General features: G+C 33.0%; 1 protein-coding gene across 1 annotated transcript in view; it reads right to left on the bottom strand.

Moving 5' to 3' along the window:
* Positions 1–15539: 15539 nt before the first annotated feature.
* Positions 15540–24504, bottom strand: part of LOC140443015 (terminal nucleotidyltransferase 4B-like) — a 48049-nt gene continuing 39084 nt past the window's right edge. The window contains 2 exon segments of the mRNA XM_072534040.1: positions 15540–16208; positions 19178–19405. Of these exon segments, the coding sequence (XP_072390141.1) occupies positions 16005–16208; positions 19178–19405 (432 nt within the window). The 3' untranslated portion in view covers positions 15540–16004.

The raw sequence follows: 24504 nt of genomic DNA, 5'->3' as shown, positions 1-24504 counted from the left end.
ATATCGTACGTTAAAAAAGTCGGGAGCCGGCGCCGTATTTATTTCAAAATGGTTTGCTTATGAAGTCTTGTTGTTTCTTGCGGGCAGGAACAAAGTTAGAAAATGTACTGAAAAAGGAATAACTACAAGTGAGGTACGTATTTTTTTTGTTTTATTTGTAATTTTTATACAAAGTTAAAAATTATTTTGCCATGGAACCATTCCTTCGGGTGACATAAAATATTGAGCAAATTCATCTCGAACTTGTTTAGCTTCCAACGTTGAATTACGTGCTTGTTTTTGCAGTGATGCAAACATATTGTTCTTTATTTCGTTTCTCCAAGAACCTGGGATCCTTTCGCCCGTATCTTTGTCTTCTGAATCAAAGGTGCCAGAAGGTGAGTATGACTTTCGGGAATGTAAACTGCTTCTCAGAAAATTATGGAGATATACACATGCAGCAACAACTAATTCCACTCTGTCGGGTTCAAGTAGCATGGGTTTTCTTAATACCCTGAACCTAGCAGACATGATTCCAAAAACGTTCTCAGAAATACGCCTAGCGCGTGACAAGCGGTAATTAAAAATTCGTTTTGAGGAACCTTTCTCTTGAGTGCCAGGGTAAGGTTTCAATAAGTTTGGTGATAGGGGAAAAGCGTCATCTCCTAGAAAAACAAACGGAACACCTTTTGTTCTTCCTGGCAATGGTTCTAATTCAGGCAAATTGAGCGTGTTTTGATATAACATTTTTTTGAAATGAGTACTGTCAAACACTCCACCGTCGGATATACGACCTTGGCTGCCCACATTAAGATACATCACCTCATAATTTGCGTTGGCCACAATAAATAACACCACACTGAAGAAGGACTTATAATTATAAAATTCACTGCCACTATGTTTTGGTGCTTGTATCATAATGTGTTTGCCATCCATAACCCCGGCACATTTAGGAAAATTCCAAAGATTAGCGAATTGATGTCCCGTAATAAGCCACTCCTCTCTACTCTGAGGCATCTGAAAAATTAAAAACCGGTAAATTTGTTTAATCAAAACTTCTCTCGCTTTAAATATAATTTGTATTTCATATTAAAAGAGTAAGAAGTAAAAATATATTTTTAATTTTCAGGGTGAAGATGATGGGTCAGACAGCAGTGCAACGGGCAGCGGGGAAGTTGAATCGCAAGATTCCAATATAGCAGACGAGGCAGATGCAGTAACTGATTCTTCTTTTATTGTTGGAGAGGCGAACAATGACGTCGACACTCTGAACAAAACTGTTGCTGCTATTACTGAAACACCTACAAAGCCTAATGAAAACCGAACCAGATCTCCAACGCCTTCCACAAGCAGCACTACAAAAAGTAAACAGGGACCTAGGCTCTTTAAAAGTCCAAAAACAATGAAGAAAAGACAAGCTAATGTGAAAACTGACGAACGACAGGAAGAGGCATATGTATTGCTGAAGCAGCTACAAAATAAAAAGCCACGTAATCGGTTCCAAATTTTCGGCGAATTAGTTGCTTGTAAAATCGAAAATCTTCAAAATGAAAACGCTAAAAACACGGTAGAGCATTTGATCTCTAATATTTTGTACGACGCATCTATGGGTAAATACGATCAGCCATTTCCATGTTATCAAAGTTGGCATACACCTTCGGCCAATAACAACACAGCAAGATATTATTCAGATAACCAGAACTATTACTCATCCAGTACCAATGATTCTGTAACATCACCAGCCTCAACAACACACACACCTATGCCATCCCCAAATAGCTCTTGTTATGAAACTAACTATCTTCCCCAAACAGAGACAAACAATTCGACACTCTCAAAAGAAAAGCAGCCTTGTAGAAATCTTCAAGAATCATCTATATCTGATGCGATACGTCTGGCCATGTCAGATGCAGGACTTGATGTAAATTACTGATAAAATATTATTTGTTAAAAAGAATATCTCTTTAATTTTTTAATTAGATTTTTTAAATTTTTTATTTAGAATTTAAATAGAATATCTTGTTAATTTTTTTCTCACACTTCAAAAAATTGGTTTTTATTAAAATTTAATAAAATGTCTACTACTAATTACATTATGTCATTTGATTGAAAAGCTGTATATCTACCGAGGTATCTACTTACCTTAAGTTTATCCTTCAGAACTTCAGCGATTACTTTACATACTTCTGGTATAATTCTACTAATTGATGATACCGAAATTTTGAACAAGTACATCAAGGAATGGTAAGAATCGCCTGTTGCAAGGAATCGCAGTGTGAGCAGTAGTCGTTCCATTGGTGAAATGGCTTGTCTATAATTTGTATCTTCTTTCTGTATTTTGGGGGCAATTTGACATAATAACCATTCAAAATCGGTGCTGGACATTCGTAAAAATTTTTTGACACAACCATTATTTTTATTATTTCCTATGTATACATCGTCTTTTTTTAATACATTGAGTAGATGCATGCCACCATATTCACTTCTATCACAGAGACTTGGTTTCACCCAACATTTGTGCTTTCTTTTTTTCTTTTTTGCCGACAACACTATATAGGCCGCCGCTGCTGCAGCTATTTCATCATCTTGATCCATGTTTACCAACCGCGGTGGAAACACTAAGTTGCTCTCTCTCAGTTATCAGAAACGACCGGAAACAAAAAGTTCTGTCAGTGGAAATAAAAAGTTTACATTTGTTGCTAATAAGTTCCTAAATTTACAAACAAGAAGAAACACAGGCAACAAAAATGTTGCTACATGTTGCTATTTGTTCCTCCGGTGGAAGCAATTTCTAAGACTATCTGAACAAGTAACAAATAAATTCTGTATACAGCGAGGAGTACGGCAAAGAGACACCGTCTCTCCAAAGCTATTTACGACGCTTTTAGAACATACTTTTAAAAAGGCACATCTTAACGTGCATGGTATCAATATAAATGGAGAGAAGCTCCGCCATTCGAGATTTCCTGATGACATCGTCCTTATAGCCGATCGTATGGATGATGCAATAATAATGTTTGAAAAATTATATCACGCTTCCTTGGAGGTGGGACTAAAGATTAATATTGTTACGATAAATGTTAGTCATACCGGTTCCCCGCTTATACCTGCTATTGGAAATTTCGAGACGAGGATGGAATAATACCGTTGGCGTCCCGACCGAATGTTAAAGAAGCCGGCGGAACTTTCTAGATAAACAATCAGGTATAAAACGGACGATTTGAGATTTAAAAGGGCAGAGACAGATCGAAAGAGCTGAGGGAGATCTATGTGCAGCAGTGAACGCATACTGGTTTTTGATGAAGATAATAAAAATTACATCTGTTGTTCATTTGGCACGTTTAAATCCAAGATGATTTTTGAATACTTCGGTTTCCATATATATAATATCGTATTATTCACATGTACCAAAATATTGATCCATTCGTCTGGCGTTTGTCCCATTTTAATAATTCTATTAAACAAATAAGTTAGCCCACTTGTTCCTGTTTCTCCTAAAACTGTTCACACTTCCCCTTGGTCCAACTGCTTTGTCTTTATTTACTTTACGAGTGAATAAAAAGCTTCAGGACTAATGCTCAAAACATTCATTCAAAAACATAAATCATTCCAGCATTGTTCCATTCTAAATCTTGTGGACTATTGTGTAGCTTTCAGCGATTTATTTTAATGGGTTTTTTATCCGGGTAACGTTTTGCGCAATTTTAGACCCGTACATAATTCAACTGACATTTTGGACGTGTGGTCGCTAAGTGAACTCTAGAGCAGATGAAAACTGACTCAGACGTATATATTAATATACTATGTTAATAATCTATGAACTAACCTCTAATTTTTATCGAAAACACACCTTCAGCGATAAAGCTAATTTTTGGGGATGAATGGGTGGGGGTGATGTGAACCGACTGCCGAAATTGTGCGATTTACCCCGAAGACTCTTTCTTTTAGAGTTTTCTTTAGTCTATTCGAAGCAGCCGTCAAAGTCAATATAATCCATGTCATCTGTCAAATTCAGCCCGATTTATGCGCCAGAGTTATGAAAAATTAGACATTTCGAATGCGCGCCACCCAGCGAAACCACGGCGGACATTTGAATGATTTTATATTCTATCAGAGTTATGGAAATTGGCTATCCTCATACCCAAACACTATGTAAATCAGGTTGGTTATCTTGACAGAACAATTAAGTAGTTGTCATTCTGTGTTGCACAAGTGAAGAGGTGTTTTATTCTCTCCCATTCCAGTATCCATATTTAATATATATTTTAATTATTATTATATTATTTTAATATATATATATATATATATATATATATATATATATATATATATATATATATATATATATATATATATATAATTGTACTCCGAAAGCTTTTCCAAAATAAATATCTCTAAATATCAAATTGAGAGTTTTCAGACAAGAAAATTACGCCTTCCACTTTTTGTGGCAGCAAAGAAATCTTATTGATCGATTCGTTTAGCTATTAGAAGACTAAACTATAAGAAGAAATTAATGTCTCAAAAAAACATCCAACAGAAGATTTCTGCAAATTGTACAAGCATATCACATAACAGACATTGGGCAAAAGCCAAATGAAACACTTCTTGGTGTAAAGTGTAGGATAAAGAAATAAAACAAATATTTGCGCCAAAGATACAAAATATATATTTTTTTTATTAATGTTCAATCAATTTACAGTAAAATCTTGGCGCGTAATAAAGTTTCATCTTGATCGTAAACAATTTTTTTACATTTTTTTTATTCATTTGTACTTAAAAATGACTTATGTCTATATTATACAAATCATGTAAAACTTGAATAAGATATTTGACAATATAGACAACATCCTTAACAACTACAATAAATCTATAACATAAATACTTAAACCTATTAACAAATATACACAGTTGCAACAGAAAAATAAGTGAGTCGACAATTTTGTCCTGAGAATAAAAGTCTTTAACGGATAACCGACAACAACCGCATCAGATACTTCGATTTCAGTGTCACTGTCACATGTTGACAGTGATATTGCCACACTGTGACATTTGACAACATTATTAACAGTGATACTAGCACATTGCGACATTTGACAGCGTCACTGTCACATTTTGATGGTAACAGGAATTAGAATATGTTGAATTTGTTTTTAAAACAACTTCGCTTTGGAATGCAGAGCTCGCTTTGTGTTTAAGGTAAAAAAAACTCTGAAAAATACATTTTCGATGTAAAAATGTCTTGCTTAACACGATGGTAATGTTACGAGTTTTGAAGTTTCCCCAATGAATGCCGCAAAAGCGGAAAAATGTGACAGTTCTTTCAAATAAATAGCCGTTGGGTTTAAATGGATCTAGAAACTCATAAAATTTGTATCAAAATATTATAAAGTATGTTTTTGAATCAAGAAGACAATTTGAAGAGGATAGGGTTTTAATTTCGATCATTAGAGAAAGATTAATTTCGGATAAAAGTCATAGTTGTCGTTAAAATCTGATTTGATTAGGCTGTTGTCGATTTTTCGCCTTTGCAATTTGTTTCAACGCCGGAAATACAAGCACAGAGCACTAGAATCTCGACGTTTAAAATATAAAAAATAATAAATATACACGTCATATTGACGTAAGTGTAACTGCTCACCAAACTGTATAATCAGACTTCCAAAACACTTCGTGTTATTGCTAATGTTAGTTTTTAATAATTATTAGGACCGGTTTAGACAAATTCACGGTAGCAGTCTATTTCGTTTAAGGTGCATCACATGGTAACTCACTGGATGTTGAGTGACAACTTTGACTAGATATGAGTCACATTAAAAGGAATGAGTAGAGCATTATAGCAGCAAGAGATACAAAGAAAAGAAAACTCCAAAGGTGAATATTCAGAGAGCCATAAGTGAACCAATTTAAATGTCCCACTAACGATACCAAATAGTCATTGAGACAGTAGTAAAATCTAAGATAATTGGGGGAGTTGACGAGGGAAGAGTTACATTTTTGAGGAAATAAAGCATACGATGTAGGACAATATCAAAAGACTATCTGCCAAATAAAATTGTTGATGAGGACTGCCTGAGAGAAATGGGCGGGGCTTGTAGTGTGGGAAAAGTCATGTTGTTAAGTAAGCGTGGGAAGGTGCCAAAAGAGATGATAGTCACATACAAATACTATGAAGAGGTCCAAAATATCTCCTAAAGGGAATTCGGTAGAAAATTCAAGGAAAAATTGATATATGACGAAGAAAAAAATATAAAAACCTTAAAATGGTCGACAAACACTAACAAAAGACGACAAAATAAAACTGTATTTGTGAAATAATATTGTAGATGAGGGATAGAAGGGAGAAATGGGTGAGCCATGTAATAAGAGAGGAGTCATACTGCTGGAAGCATGCTTAGAAGAGCTTCCAAAAGAGATATTGGATGATATACTACAATTTTAATTGTAACAATAAAACACTGAAAACTTTGTTTTTAAAAGTTCCACAAAATTTATTATAAAATCTTATCACTACAGCTGTTTCAGCAGAGCGCCTTTCTCAACTTGCGCTGTAGTGATAAGATTTTATATTAAATTTTGTGGAAGTTTTGAAAACAAAGTTTTCAGTGTTTTATTGTTACATAAAATGAATTTCCATCAAGTAACGGTCGAATCCATCAACAATTTTAATTATTACAAAACAACAAGCGCGATGGCAACAAATGAGGGGTTAAAAAATAATATTCTGTTAATAATTCAAGAAAAATATGGCATAGAACGAAGAAGAAAGAGATGATTATTAAAATGATAACCACCCATCGTATAATGACAGAACGGTAAGAAAAACAAGGATGTGACTGGCAAAAATGTTAAATAATATTGTTGATAATGACAGGGTGGAACATATACAGCATAAGGATATATAATACTGGGAAGAGGTGTAGGAAGGCACAAAAAAAGATAATTATATAATAAAGTCAAATTCCGATACAGTAAAATAACAAGAGTGATGATTTAACAATGAGCAATTCACGCGAGATCCAAAATATCACACCCGAGAAAAATAAGGCAAAAAAAAAGAAAATCGTTACAACCGTAGCCAATCATCGCAAAATTAGAGCCCGATAAGAAAAAACGAGATAATATCGTTTATAAAGACTGAAAATCATTGAAAAAAGATGATTAGACCCAAATGATAATCGAGTCCAGAATATAACTTGCTGATAATTCCAGAGAAAATCTAATACATAATAGGCAAAATGAGAAAATCATTACCAAAAATCTATGCATGCCAGTATAGGAAAAAAGGGATACATCTGCCTAAGAAAATCTTGTTAATAAGAATTGGTGGGGATATAAAATGGGAGAACTTTAATGCTAGCAGCAAGTTTAAGAAGCAGTAATAAAGAACGACGAATGAAAGACAATGACAGAGTTAAAAAGGGAAATACAACATACGGCAAAGAATATCCAGAACTATTAAAAGACAACAAAAAAAGTGAATTACAGCTTAGGAAAAAGAAAAATACCCCGCCAAATATTAAAGTGGCCAGTAAATATGAAGAAAATGATTATAATAGCAACCAACCTCTAAGAGGAGACGGATATAAGAAGCAAATGACCACATCTGTCAAAATATGTCACTATTATTAAATTACTTAATAAAAAGAAGTTTGTCTAAACGGCATTTCACGATTTAATTTATATATACACTTTGGCAACGAAAAAATAAAATAAATAAAAATCTTAAAAGTAACCCATTCGCCTCCCGTACTTCAAAAAAAAACAATGAACAAAAACAAACTATTTTCACTTAATTATCAATATATCACAATATTTTTCTCATTTTTACATAGTTATGGCGATATTTACATATAAAGGCCGATTTTATAAAAAAGATCAATTAAGATATACTACAGGGTTGCCATATTTCATGTTAACAAACGGTGCAAGAGATTTAGACGTTAATTAATATTTGATTGTGAAAGTAAGAGACAGTGTTGTAGTATCGTTAAAGACTCTGCACGGCTTGTTAGAATGAAGTATAGCAGTTGATATGACCGCTATATTCGCACAAGTAAATAGAGGCTAGACATTCTAAAAATTACTTCGAATATCAATAAATAAAAGTTGTTTATTGTATATATAAAAGTAAAAAGGATTTCTATAGTGTCTGGGAAAATAAACGTTTTAAAAATTAATATACATAAAACGATTCAATATTAGATATAGTTGAATGGTCAAACAAATTTACTGATGTTGATATAACCGATTATCTTCTAAAAGATACCTTAGTATGAAGTATAGTTGTTTATAGTGTAGATTGATGTATTATCTGATATTTTAATAGAACTCAACAGAATTCACGCTGCAAGTTAATCTACAACCTTCAAAAATATCAAAATGAGTATTCCCAGCTGTAAACTAGCTGATGGATGGCAGTACGAAAGTTTTTATGTTAAAATGTCTGTTCTATAAGTTGCGGAACCACGGAAATTACGTTGCCAAAGGAGGACGTTTTATATGTGAATATTGTTATCTTTTTGGTTTATTGGTCATATGTTACAAGACACATTTTTCAGAATACTATCTAGACATTTTATGGAGAAATAACATTATTAGAAACAAAAATAGAAGATACACACTTTAAAACATCAGGGAATTATAGAAGAATATCTCAAATAAACAAAAAAAAAAAAATAGAAATTACAAATTATTATCTTGAAAAATTACTAAAAATGCACCGAGAGACAAATACGACAAAAAACACTTTTGAGAAACAAGGGATAATAAAAAAATTATGAAAAAACTACTAGATATACATAAAAACATTGTAAATGTTAAGAAAAAAGAAGGAATTGAGACGTACAAAAATAGGTTATCGGTTGAAACTAAAAAATAGAAAAAAAAATAAACAAATAAACTAAATAAAAAAAAGTTTTTTCTTAGGAAAATCCTCAATATGTAATAGAAGGGGTTCTGTCGATTATCTATGACATAGTTCTTTGAGGATTTCCTGTTTGAGGCCAAAGAAATATTTGGTGACAATATTTTTCCGCTGAAGTGTAGAAGTTGAGTAAAAAAGTCACATTTAACAATGAATTACTAGGAAGATTTAAAATGACTTTGGCTATGATAGTAAATTAACTGTGTGTGTGTGTGTGTGTAATTGATTATATTTTTCCTGAATGCTTCTTTATTATTTCATCTACATACACTTATCTCTGCGCATGATAAAAACTAATTTTCTGTATCTGTGCATAACAAAGTACACTTTCTTTCCTGAATGCACACGAAAAAATGCACTTTCTTTTCTGAATACCAATAATAAGGCGCACTTTCTTTCCTGAATGCGCATGACAAAGTGTACTTTCTTTCCTGAATGCGCATGACAAAGTACACTTTATTTCTTGAATGCTTATGTCAAGGTACACTTTCTAAATTTATAGTCACATTTAATTGTTCTCTACTTTGAAGTTTCATGTTTAATTCATTGTTTGTAATTTGTTGTTGTTTGTTATCGTTCTGGAGACTTTCAATTTCATTCTTTAAACTTGCAATTATCAAGTTTAAAGAATGAAATTAGAACAGAACGATAACAAACAACAACAAATTACAAACAATGAATTAAACATGAAACTTCAAAGTAGAGAACAATTAAATGTGACTATAAATTCAGAAATGGCCAAAGCAGCCGAAAATATAGCAATGTTATTGGTACACTTTCTATCTTGAATGTACATGCCAAAGTTAACTTTCGTATCTCTATGCATAATACAGTACCGTACATTCTCTGTCTTGCGTGTGCAATGAAAAAATGAACTTTTCTATTTCTACGCACAATGTACACTTTACAATCTTGGAATGAAGTTTCACAGAAAACGTTGAATGACGTCTGGAAAAAACTGTGTCCTTTTTTTTCATCACTGACACTGAAATGGAATTGATGCCAGAGCATGATGAAGTTAGTAATGTTCTGTTGAATTCCCACAATCAGGAGCTGACAATAGATGACCTCATAGAAATGCACGAGGAAGAAGAGCTTGAGTGTTTGGATCCAGTTCAATCTGAGGATCAAATGATGGTTGGAAACTTGACTGAAGGCCTCAGTTTAATTGTTCGGGGTATTACTGTACCGTACATTTTCTGTCTTGTGTGTGCAATGAGAAAATGAACTTTTTTATTTCTACGCACAATGTTCACTTTACTAACTCTGTGCATCAAGGTGTCTATGTTAATGCCAAGAATCGATTTTAGCAGTATATTCAAATGATATCCCGTTACTTTGATGATACATTCAATACCTACTAAGACAAGCTTAACTTTCCCATTTCTGCGAATCACAAAGTACAATTTTCCTATTTTTGTGCGTGACAACGTGCACTTTTCTAGCTTTGAGCCGTATAAACTGCACTTTTCCATCTCTGCGCGTGAGAATGTTCAAAGTTGCCTTGCGCAGTATCGATTTTCATTGATAACTTAAATGTACTTCATTGCTTGGATGATAATTAAGCATTCTTTTGTTTAAAATTAGCGCCCTAGACAATTTTTGTTATATTTTAAGAGAAGTATCATTTTTGGCAAAAACCTGGACTAACTTGTTACGACCGTACTTCCCAATTTCTGCGTGTAATCACAATGTGCAATTTTCCGATTCTTACGTCTACAATCTCCACTTTTCTATTTCTGCGCATGACAAGCGTCACTTTCTCATCACTGCGTAGAATAAAGCGAAATTTTTCTTATATCTGCGCATAATAAATTGCAGTTTTGTGTTTCCTCGCGTGACAACGTGCACATTCCTACAACTGCGCATTCAAATCTGCACCTCTGCGCACGACCACGATGAAATAATGAATGATACTTCATTGCTTGGATAATAAATAAGCTCCCTTCCGTTAAAAACCAGCGTCATGTACAATTTTTGTGACCATTCAGAAGAAGAATCATTTTAACAAAAGTTTAGACTACTTTTTTACGAAGGTACATGGAAAAGATACACTTTTCTGTCTTACAGCGCATGAAAAGCCTCACTTTACCATCTCTGCGAAGCACAAAGTTCACTTTTCCTAGCTAGGCGCACGATAAAGTGCACTTTCCTCTCTCTGCGCATGACAAGGTCAGCACTTGCAACGCACAATACTGATTTTTTGCTATATATTTAAATGATACTTCAGTGTTGGGATGATAGATGACACCTTCCGTTTAAAAGACGTAACACACATTTTATAGTATCATTTTAAGCAAAAATTCTGAAACTTCTTCCTTTTCTATGAGCGTAGAACTTATTTTAATTGTTAAAAATTACAATCTTCCCATATCTAATGTAGAGACTAGATAATTGGGAAAATAATCAAATAAAGAACAATTCAACCTGCTAACAGATGTTACTTTAGCTATCAAATGCGTAGACAATCACCAAGAGGCACAAATTGTGTTAAAACTAATGGAAAATGTAATGTTTCATCAATAAAAAGCATGGATAATCACTCAAACGCGAAAATTCCGCTGAACTAATGTAAACGAAAGCATACGTTGTGGTGTTTGGTGCCATAGGAACTCATAGATCATGTCAAAGCGTCCAAAAAGTTGATCTACGTTAAAATAGAGTGAAAAACAGTGGTCCAGAAAGTGCCAAACTAGAAAAAATTGTAGAATATAGCACCTGACTCGATGGTAATCTGGTTCTAGGTTGTTATTGCTCTAAAAATTTCAAAAACGATATGTCAAATATCAGCAAAAATAAACAAAGCATAAAAAAATTGTAATTTTTGTTTTGAGCAAACAGAAAAGTAATGAAAAACTGTAAGTATTGGCTATCTGCAGCTTTGAAGCCCAAATTATCAAATCTCTACTGTACACTACAACTAACTTAACTTTTCGACAGCATTAACCTAGTTGTACAAACTTTTTTATTTGTTTTTTTTCGAAGTTTTTGATCCCTTTCAGTACCAGCCAATTGTTTGTCGCGTGATATTTACAATTACAGATATGCTCAATCATCTGCATACATTAGTATTATAAAATGATCATTTTATGGATTTTTTAAATATTTTATAAGGGCAAACTTATATAAAACCGTCTAGTTTTAGTAAAAACAGAGTATAATCAATGTATATAGCAATAGCACTACCCAGATCGGCTATATCATTAAATATTCCAAAAGAATCTTAGATATAAAAACAAGATACAATTATTGTCATCTTAATAGAGAAAAATTAATCTAAAAATATTTTTTTGTTTTAAATTTTTATATTTTTTTGGATTTTATTAAAATTGATGGTTATATATAGAAGGCACGCTCAGTTTGTCGAACCGTTTAGAACTAGTAAAACTGCCAGTGCAATGTTAGATTTGTACCTATTAATAATCACAAAATTACGCGTATTTACGGAAATTATGTAAGATCGGCAACACTGCAAATTTACGCACAATTAAGGAAAAATTGTAAAATTAGCAACACTGCTACAATTTTTTTACGGTTTCATTATCACAAATTTACGCATAATTACGGAAAAATTGTAAGATCGGCAACGCAGCACAGTCATTTTTACGGATTCTAAACGGTTTACGAACTGTTCGCGTCCAAATACACATTCATCAAAGACATGATTACAGTATCTTTCGTATATAGATACAAATATAATAATAGTTTACAAGTATTGAAAAAAAAAAATATGTACAAAATCTCAACCATCTTCGTGGCTGCAAAATCATTATTAAAAGATGCCACGGAACTCTAGCCAGATCCTCTATTTACTGCGAAATAGGATTTACCATATTGCACCCTCGACAAAAACCGATAAGTATGCGATATTGTCTACTTTTAAAATATATGCCCTGTGTTTGAGACGAAAATTTGTACATTAAAAAAATAGTTTTATTAAAATGAATTGTTGAATGTGAGGTCTATAAAAGTATAAAAGTTATATCCTGGCAAACAAATACATTTCTTTGTACGTATCGTGGATCGTTCCTAGTAATTATTTACCGAAATAATGACGTGTTGCAAGAGTTTGTTATAGAAAACCTAGCTGTCATCTGTCAAGTTGGCAAATAATGACCAATACCTGGAAGAATTCCAACGACTATTACACACTCGAAAAATAGTCAATAAAGATTAAATTAAAGCTACCAAGAATGAAATAGATCAATAAATTTGTGACCGAAAATCAAACTGTCACTTGTCAAATAATGACCAAAATCGGAAAAAAGTATTTTAACCACGATGAATAAATTAAAATTACCAATAATGAAATACACTAAATGTATCACTAAATTCGTCACAGAAAACTAAACTATCATCTGTCAAGCTGTCAAAAAAATTAATTCTAGATGAAATTTAAATGATGAACCCAGCAAACCATCGGCATCGGGAAGAGATTTTATCATAGTCCATGATTTTATCTGTGTTGAACTTAAAAAAATGTACTACACAGATTTGATATTAGAAGATGCAAAATTAATGGCATTCTAGGGTTAAAATACTTTCTGAAACATTTTTCCTGTTTTTATATATATGATAATATCCTGATAATTTGTGATTTTAAGTTTGTACTGTCTATAAATAATTATAAAAACGACCCACAATGAAGAAATATTTAACTACACAATGAGAATCAATCGTAAGTACCGACTGTCAGTTAGCTGAATAACCTTTTTTATTCCTGGAACATTAGTCACCAATTCTATAAAGAAATTCCTCATAAAACACTAAGCTATCACAATAATCAACTGTCAACGAGAACGAGAGAACAGAAAATGTTCACAATTATTTATATAAAAGTATTTTCAAAGAACACCTGTCCAATTTGTGAAACAAAAGTTTGTTCATACCTCTTTGGTTGCCATTGTTTTTTTGATACCTTTTCACTTGAACGCACGATCTTAAAAAACATAAATAAAAGCTAGAAATAAAAAAGAGTAATAGAAAGAAAAACGGAAATAATAAAAAAAACAAATAAAGAATTGGCAGATATTTCTTGAAAATTTATTATTTTAAGTCTGAAATGGAAATAATAATCCAAACATGTCTACAAACGGAACGTTTTAAAGATTGTTTGCTACTTTACAGGGGCTAAACAAAAAGTATGCAGTCCTAAAACACATTATGAAGGTCAAAAAAGTACTGGTAGGTCAGTCAGAAAAGCATTATCAGTTGTATAATTTAACATTAGTGTGATTAATCATTAAGTTAAGTTAAATGATGTTCTTTTCGCACTTCTATAGGATATCAAAGGTATTTTAACGGTCTCAGATACCACACAAAAGGAATTTAATAAGAATTACAACAAGATCAACAACGATGACGATGAAGGGAGACAGTAGATGGACAAATTGTACGGTAAAGTTTCATTCTGACGGTTCTACAAGTTGTACTTAGCACAGATCTCCATGTTATAGACCTGGAGCTCAGATTCAGCAAACTGAGTTACTGTGGTCTATGTTCGCTAATAATGTGACACTAATTGGTCGGAATAAGTCACATGTAAGTGATTTTTCCATTCTAGCTGTTAGGACTATGTAGAAAATACACTAATACATATGACAGCTTCCAGTTTTCGAACTCCTTCAAGCTTGTGTCTGGACTTACACGACCAAATTAGACATTTGTCCAATAATAGAGCAGTACAGACTGTTTTCGTGGTTTTTATTAAGTTTTAGTAACGTAATCATTAAAAATGGCGAACGTGAGTCATTTTGTAATATTATTTTAGATTGGATCATAGGCAAGCAGTACACCATTTGAAAATGTATGCATCACTCCATATGTTTCTAGATTGTTGTGTGATTCTGTGAAAATAGCAACTGTTTAAACAGTTCACTCTATTTTTTCAGTTTCTGAGATTCTGATACAGTTTATTGACATCTGCCAAAATATTAGTCATTCATATTTTCCTTAAAAGACAATTTGACAATTTTAAAGGTTTTATGTTACTCAGTATGTTGTTAAAAACAATAAATCGTTATTCTTCACTGTGTAAGATAATTTTCACAATTCAACAGTTGACATTTTGAAACGGTACGAGAAAATAGCAAAAAAATCTAGGAAATTTACGACAAAGGAGTTTTCAAACGATGTATTACTTGCCACATGATCCTATTTAAAATAATTTCACAATATGGCTAGTGTCAGTCATTTTGAATGATTAGGTCATTGAACTTTACAAAAAAAAATGAACTTAGTTTATGAAATAGTTTAGAAAACAGTTAAGATTGTAGTTTTTTTATTGGCTTTAGTTTTCGACCAAGTTTTTTCGTGACTAACAATTCAAAGAATTTTCCTAAACAATGTTGGCGTATTCAGACTGACTCATCGGTATTTTTTTTATATAATTAACGGTTAATATGTCGATTTTTTTATTAATTTTTATTCCGATCCAATTTTTTTGGTACGACATATTAACCGCAAAAACAGCGTTTAATTAAATCAATTCAAAATCATTTTATAATAAATCAATCACTTACGTCGATTTCGAGTTACTGAAAAATTACGAAACGATAGAAATCAAAAAAATTTAACACTTTAAGATATAAATAATTTCAATCAATTACAAAATATTTGTTTGTCGGATACGAGAGGATTTGAAAGTATCAGAAATTCTTTAAAACACTTGAGATGTTTGTGTATAGAGATGAAGGTAATTGTATATGAAGTGCAAATAAAGTAACTGCTTCGATTACAACCGATAAAAGCGGAACCATCCATTCAGCATTTAAAAGTAAAAAAAGAGGTTATGTTAGGTTAGATGCAAACGAATCATCTAAACAATGTCATGATCGTAAAAAATTAAGTACTGTTAAAACGAAACACTACTCAATGATTATACACAATTAAGTACTCTTCATATTTAAATATATGATAGTTTTACCGCTTTCTGATCTCTCTTACAAAATCATTTGCTTTACACTGTTCATTTTCGGACGAATTTTCGTCTAAACGCCGGGCATATAAAGAAAACAACCCATACGACAGACTCTTCCTTGCGCTAAAAACGATTCAACCGAAAAAAAGATTCATTCTACCCTATAGATACCCATAGTCGTTATTGCTTCATTGGTTTTTTGCGTTTCATCGAATTGTTGTGGAAACTGTTGTGATTGGATAGGTGATTGTGTCCATTGACGGCGTGATTACTCTTATACGCCTTGTTCCGATACGAAGAGACGCTTCTAGGCTTCATGGCGTTTTGGCGGGGAGGGGTGTAGTTGATGTTCGGTGAATTATCCCTGGATGGTACGTCTGAACCCTGGAAGAAATCGGTGACTATAAATATATTTCAATAATGTTATGTAAAAGGAGATAATATCTATTGCAGTGACAAAAACGGTAATAAGTCCACATTGTTGTACAGAGAAATTAAAATTAATTTGAACAAGACTTTGATAAAATCAGTTGTTACCTTCGCTGTTAAAACCTGGGGCGTGATAAAGGCAGACGAGTACTTTCTTCGAATTTTTGAAAGAACAATACCTTGAGGGAGCTACCGGTACTAACACTTGGTAGTAGGGGTTAGTAAAGTTGAGGAAAGACGCGTAGCTTGCACACGTGGAAAAAATGCCCTCGGAAAGATTCCAATGAAAAATTTTATACAAAAGAATGAAAGAGACATGAAAGAAGGTAGACCAAGGAAACGATGGCTTCAAGACGTGAAGCGTCTTGCGAAGAAGAGAAAAACTTAAAAGAAAGCAAGAAAGTAAAGGCTACCAATAAACCATAAGAACATAAGACAGTCTTAGCTGGGGAACATGGAAGATTATCTAGGGACATCAGAATCACTTTGACCACCTCTAAGCCCGGATTTAACTGCTTAGAGAATCTTTGGGAAATTCTAAGAAAGAGGTGACTTAACTTAAAAGTTTTGGAGGGCATAGGCAAGATAATGGGGCTCTATGTAGCTCAAACTATAACAGCTTATGTAGAAATTAAGAGGGAATGGTTCTATCGAGCTCAAAGTCTGGAGTTAACTGCAATAGAGAATCTCTGGAGACACTCTAAGAATGTTATTACCCCAGAGACTTTCTTAAAAGTTTTGGAGGATGTAGGCAAGAAAAACCGAGGAGAAGTATATTAGATAAATGGATGATATAATATCTAGGGAGAAACAGCAGTAAATAGGTAGGAACTGTATCTGTACTTAGTCTGTACATATTTTCTACCAATTTACTGCTTCGCGTAGCTTATTTAGATCCATAAACTTTTGTACAGTTAATATCGTCACCCCAGTTACTTTTTGGCACTTCTTTGACTTTATAGGGAAGTTTATATTTATGATTGTATTTAGAAAAGCTTTGACAAGAAAAAATAATGACAACTGACAGTAAATGACACTTTATTCATTATTAACTTTCAATATTAAAAAAAATCAACTAGATATTATGAAATTGAAATTTCACTTACGGGAGACATCCAGAAAATAGGAATACAAGGGCTGGGTAAACTATAGGGACTTTCGAGTTGGGGTGGTGGTGTGTAGGGGGATTTCTAATTATCAAAATAGCACTCTTCGGTCCTGAAAGAATTGTCGTTGCAGCAATCTAACATATCAATGAGTTCGCCTTCTTTTGTAAACCTACGGATCAAAGGTAATGGGTTCGTTAAAATTGGTCAGGGTTATTTAAGGAAAGCTGTACCATACCACCACCACAAAGAAGAAAGAAGTGGGAGACGGTACTAAGTTGGAAAAGAGATAGGAATAGACATCCTTTCATGTAGCCATGTAGTTTCAGGGTAAAATTATGTAATGGTTTAGAAATTTTTGAACATTACAAACAGAAAGTGAATAGTTTTTCAACTCAATTGTAATTGGTGATTGTCAGTATTTTCCTGGCGGAAAAGGAGTCCCAAGAGATCATTTGAAAAATAGACAAAATAAGAAGAATGATGACTTGTGGTGTACTTTGTACCATTCAGTGCATTCAGGTTCTTGCCAATGTCGTTTTTGTTGCGACCTTGTGACTAATCCATTTTATTTCCCGACCTGGTACCTTGGGATTACCATATTTTTATTAAAGTGTGGGAATGATTAGAGGAACAGCGCTTTTTTTTTCGAAGGCTAACATGGAAGATAGGCAACATAAAGTTCAAAAACCCAACAAAATGAGAAGTGTATACAATGAATGCTTGCAATTGGAAAGTCGAGACATAAAACCGCCAAAATGACGAATTTCCAGAGACAAACGTAAATAACTGTATCATTTTCATCAAGGACAACGTGGAAAACTGCATCCTATTATTAATCTACAAAATTATCACTTTGTACTAGCTAAAAAATTGAACAAAAAATTTAACCACATACGAGGGTTGAGTGAAAAGTTCTTGGACTGGAAGTGAAAAAATTAGTATTTCTTCTCCTAAAAACCACATGTCTTCTTCAAAGGTGTTTCCTGTTAGTTCAATAAACATCGTTCAACGTTTTTTTAAAATTACCGAATTCTGTCCTTGATGGGAGTTTTCAAACAATATATTTAGTGGTACTACCACCTCTTCATTTGATATAATTCATTTTTCAGACACAAATTTCTTACACATAGGGGCTTACAAAGTCGTAAGGAATAAAATCTGGTCGACAAGGAGTGTTTTGCACAAATTTATACTTCATTTGAATCAAGTTCAATAAGTGTCCTCAATAGTTTCATTATCAAAGCTCCCGTGTGTGCTTCAATTGAATTAAGTTTATAAGTTTCTCTATATTTGCATTTCTCCCGTGTGTGCCTCGTATTGTCATGGGAAAAAAATAATATTTTTCAAGTTTTTTCGCTATAATTCTTACACCTAACTCACCAAGAAACTTGCCCAATAATCGTTTGACCTTAAGATGGATAGTCAAATAAAAGAATCCGTTTAGAGCCAGAAAAATACATGCCAATAACTTTTCCAATAGATTTTTTTTATAGATTAATACTTTCCAAATTTTTTTTGCCGTATCACTAGTTTGTATTTATCATTGTTATGATTAAGGCCTTTAAGTGGTGAACCAACTTCAAATCCTTCCTAAAATGGACAAACGCTGTTAAAAAAGTCGATTCCTCGTTTATTTGTAATAATCTTGTTCTCGATGAAAGCTTTCTAGTATGAGGTTCTTCTTATAACTTGTTTTTTTTAGTATTTCTTCAGAGATGATCACAGTATATTCAACACTTTTATAGCACAGTAGTTTTTTTTCTGAGAACTTTTCCCGTCGCCCTCGTAATCGAGTAAATTTTATAAGCGCCTTACTTCTGAACTCGCAGCACTTTCTTCGGTACTTGATCCAGTTGAGCCGACGCTGGAAGACCGCGAAGACCTCAATCTGATGTTATCTTCGAGCCGTTGCCTTTGTAGGATCACGTGGTCTTTCACCTTGATTATTCTCTCGAGGATGGATTCGCACACTAAGTTGTGACTGTATGGTTTGTTGATTTCGATGAGAAGAGTCTGGTAGGCCCATTCGAACGCCCTCTTTACCTAAACATAAACAATAACATATTTAGTAAGTTAATTATTGGTGGGCAAAGCGAAATTTAAAAAAATACGAGGTGTGGAAATTAAATAACCTGCTGCAGGTTATTTAATTTCCATACCTCGTAATCGTTTAATTAATTAGTACTGCGTATCATTTTTAGAGGAAAACTGTTAGAGCTAGTGAATTATCCAAACGGTTATGAATCATGTATGCGCATGAAGTTCAAATTTATGCTTGGCATTCTTATACTAACCGTTTTAAAAATGTCGACATTTGATTTAAGGAGACTAAAGTGAATGATGGACATCGTGTGCGTACATACGAAAGTGGTATATAGTACAGTCAAATTATATTTTCGTTTCGAATTAGCTTATTTTGGTGGCAAAAAACTGTGTTCTGGATTTAAGTTGGTTAATTTTATTTCTAAGTTTTTACTTTTAGTGAAGTAGTCAGTTGAGTTTTTTATCTACAAGATAAGCAATTTAGAATTATTATTATTAGCAGTTGCAAAAATTTGGAAAAAACTTTTAACTTATTAAATTACAATGAGTTTTAATGAAAACAAATAAAATGGGAAATTAAAGTCACATTCAAAAATGAAACCTACATCCACAGTTCCCATACAGTACCAAAGACGTGGTCCAATGGCAAAAATAAATGAGGAGGTGTCAATCAAAATCAATCATGTCCACCTTAAGAAGTTTTAGGGAAATCGCAAAAAACGTATTAGTAAATAACCTTACATGAAAAATCGGATAAATTAGCATATATCATTTTATTTATTGAAATTAACTGACTCTTAGTAAATATTTCAAATCTGAAGGTATAAATAAACCTGTAAATACATTTAAAAAAAAAGGACATGTTCTTATTTGATTGGACTTTGAAAAATATCTTTCCACAAAATATAAATGTTTAAATGTGTAGTCCAATGTCAGGTTCTAGACAATCACAGGATTCGTCCACTTCGTCAGCATCAATTTCGTCGTCCTGGACTTCACTATTATGGTCTTATACCAAGATAAAAAGTCATGTTTCTGCCAGTCATCACCATACATTTTCACAAGTAACGTCTCCACGTCCTTCTTCTTAGCTGCTTTCACTATATTGCTCAGTGGAAGTGACTCTACAGGGAGTTGAGAACGACCTTGCAGAATGTCAGCCTTTTTTTTGAGGCTTGTTGTAGGTTTCAAAATCACTTTCAAACCTAAAATTCTGTGCCGATTTCACTTTGATAACAGTAAGTTCTTGTCCATTGCGTTGACAGCTTTCTCTTTCCTCACAAAAATCCTCTTCTTTTCAGATATGATTTCAACGTTTTTAAATCGTGTAGCCAAACTTTTAGCATCAATCAATCCCCAATCCTCTCCAAGTTTCCGTACTTCTCCAACAGAACTATATACATTGGAGTACTCTTCCTTTGTTGCAATGGTAGGCTGCTTCCTGAGTAACTTTTCAACCCTTCCGAACACCCCGATCAGCGGGGAGGAAGCTATGCCCGCGAACAGGGTATTTTAGAACAATCTCCTCTAAAGCATTTTGCACTGATCCTAAGTAATACACTAATGTGTAAACAACGGCATTGTTTTTGTTTTGACCGGCACACCCATCACAGAACAGAGTCAGTCTTGTTACATTTGAAAAATTAGCGGAGTTCAAGAAATTTATAAGTGCAGATGAAACTTCGGTCGCACCCCTTCCTGCAAGTTCTTCAGTCCATACGTAAAATATGGGGTTTTGTGCGTTTGATGCTACAATGCAAAAAGAGTAAAAACTTAATTGTCTTTTGTAGAACGCGTCTTGAATAGGAGTTTTGGGAAGTGCTTGAATTGCTGGAGATCAAACAGAAAGTAACCCCATTTTCTTTGTTTTCCTTAAGAGCCCATAAAAAGCATTAGCTCTTAATCTGTGTATTCTTTTCTCCATCATAAATTGGTTGACCACTACCAAGTCTTTCACAGCTTTAGCCTTCTCAATTTTCAGCTGAAGATCTATTTTATTGCATGTACTGCAAACGTCAGAAGCTGGTGATGAAAATCCGATATTTAATTCATTGAAAACTCTCCTAAACATAGATTTCTTAACTTTAAGATTATCAAGTACAGAATCATTGTATATAAGCAACAACTTCTTAATGTTTAAGTCTGCACCAAGATAAATCCTTTTCGATTTTTTTCGATTATAGTGGCTTTCTTTTCCTCTTAAATTCTCAAAAAAAGGCGGACTGATTCCTTGTTCGCAGCAGATTTGTGACTCTTCCTATCGCCACCCCTCTGATCCTTAACAACCTTTCCCTCTTTCACCTTTTTAGAAATATTAGTCAATCTTGTTCCCTTCACCATGGTAATATGCATGAAAAGTTTCCTACACACAGGTATAACTTTACCGGTTGATGAAAGTATAGAATATTGTACACTAAAACTTTTAGCCTTTGATTTTTCAGAGGTAGGCCTAGGCCTTCGCCGCTTTATGTTACGTTGATTTATCCAACTGGCAATGGTGTTATCTTGCGTGTTTTTGTCAGGTATTTTGTAGAGGATATTTCGAACAAAAATAGCATCTATAGGCCTAACTAATGCACATTTCATACCTTTGTTCATGTGTTTACATGGAACAAACACACGACATCCCACTGGAGTACTGTATCGCTTAAGCTTTGGCTCTAGTTTTTTTATCCACAGTCTTTTTATTTTTACGAGATCCTTCATTGGCATCGCCCACTCTCACCAAGTTTTCTTCATCCATGGAAAATTTCAATTTTATTTAATAAAACTACTATAATAATATTAAAATTAAACCACAGTGCAATACAAACTCAATACTTGCTATTGACATAACCTAGAGGGAAAACACAGACAATGTGTTGACATGGTCAAATCACGTGACCAATCGGGGCACTCCTATTAGCTGAATGGACATGTGGTGGTATGATTGAAACCAACTGTGGACATGATTTCATTTGATTTGGGAACCAATATTGTGTATTCATTTTAAACAGGACATGATTTTTTTTAACCGAAACCGAAAACACCATAGAATAGGATTCACTCTTTATATTATGAAACAGCTGCTAACTCACAGCTAATTTTTTGATTTTTATGGACATGATTGATTTTGATTGACACCTCCTCAAATGTTTGATATCTCCACTGTCCCAGGGAAGACGTCTCATCATTTTACATGCTGGAGGTGGATCGGAATTTGTACTTAATGTGTTCTAAATACCACAATGTACAGATAGATCCTAGCCCAAATTTTTCATGGAAAAAAGTAGCTATGCAGCTATGGCTAAAGGAACGAGGTATTTCTTTAAAACTCGAATTTTATGTATTAATTAAAAAGCATAAACTATGTTATAGAAGATATATTATTGACACACTTCTAGCGGAGCATGATATTTTGACAATGCGTCTACCATCTTACCATCCGGAGCTGAACTCAATTGAATAAATATGGGTACTAGTAAGGAATTAAACAGCAGTCTGTAATGTCTCATTCAAATTAGTTGATGGCAGCTAACAGAAGACAAGTTGCAAGAAGTAAAAATTCAAAACTGGCAAAGCATTTGCTCCCACATAGAGCAGATGGAAGAATATATGGAAATAGAGCATATTATGGACAAAGTGCAAGGTTTAATAATCAATGTTGGAGAAGATACCAGTGAGAGTGAATCAGAACTGTCTGACAATGAATCGGAATACAATAATTTAGGTTGTCAAATTTTACATTAATCAAAATTTTAGTTTTAATAGTTTTTATAATTATGTATTTAATATTTAAGATTTAAACATAATTGTAAACAATCTCACAGCTCACAGAAAAGAGAGAGAAAAGATTGTTTTTTTGTATTTTCTTCAAACTATTTAAACAATAATTGTCCTCCCACTTTCTCTTTCTGCTCGTGAAATGTGACTGAAATCAAGTTTGCAACGACTGTTTTAAACATGTCTTCTTTCATTTTGTTTTTAACTTTTTAACGTATGTATTAATTTTCAAAGTGTCTTTTTAAACAGTACCATTTTTAAGGGTACTTGCAATTTCAGTACATATCATGTTTAACGTATCATCATTTAACGTTGTTGTTTATGCCACGAATCTTACATTCGGGTAAGTTTTTTATAGCTTTTTTATGCATCATTCAAATTTTTACAACATAGTAATTTTCTTTGTAGACCTTGATAAAGGTGGCAAAAAACCACCGAAAGCTTGGATTCAGAATAAATAGTACGCCTTAGCAAAGCGCTCTATTTTTTTTATTGAATACCACACCCAAAAAGAAAAAAGTATTTACATTTATATATATATATATATAAAATAAAGTTTTATTTTGGGGTTGCAGTCATTAATAGGGCAGGAAAGTGAAACGCTTTGTTCTTTATCTAGCTTTCGCAAAATTTATTTGCTTCTTCAGGATATGCTAAAATATGCTGAATGGTACAGAAAACCTATATTTAGTAACAGATTTATTAATTATCATTCACAACATCCACCTCATATGAAAATAAATTTGATATGGCTTTAAAAAACAGAATAGTCAAATTATCACACATCAATAACATCAACAAAGGGTTATTAGAACTTAAAGACATTTTATTAGAGAATTCATACCCAATTAAAATAATTAACAAATTTTATTTAACAATCCTAATAATAGAATGATTGACATGAATCAAACAAGAGAACCAAATCAACAAATCGTGCAATCTCAATTTACTTTCACATCACTACCTTACATACCAACATTAACACCCAAACTAACTAAAGTCTTTGCTAACTATTCTGATATTAAAATTGCAACTAAAAATGTTAAAACATTAGCATAATTGTATACAAAAACTAATCACCTATTAGCATTATGGAAAGCTAAAATGTAGTTTATATAATACCCATGCGAAAATTGTGATAAGTCATACATCGGACACACATCTAGAAATCTAATAGACAGACTAACATCACATAAAAGTGACCTTAGAAATAATAAAAATACGTGTGCATTAATAGATCATGCAATTAATAAAAATCATTCATTTAATTTCAATGAAACTAATATATTAAGACGTGAAAACCAATTAAATAAAAGAGAATTCTTAGAAATGGCATG

The sequence above is a fragment of the Diabrotica undecimpunctata genome, chromosome 6, assembly GCF_040954645.1.
Source record: "Diabrotica undecimpunctata isolate CICGRU chromosome 6, icDiaUnde3, whole genome shotgun sequence".
NCBI classification, from domain to species: domain Eukaryota; kingdom Metazoa; phylum Arthropoda; class Insecta; order Coleoptera; family Chrysomelidae; genus Diabrotica; species Diabrotica undecimpunctata.
This window is presented reverse-complemented; position numbering and strand designations above follow the sequence as displayed.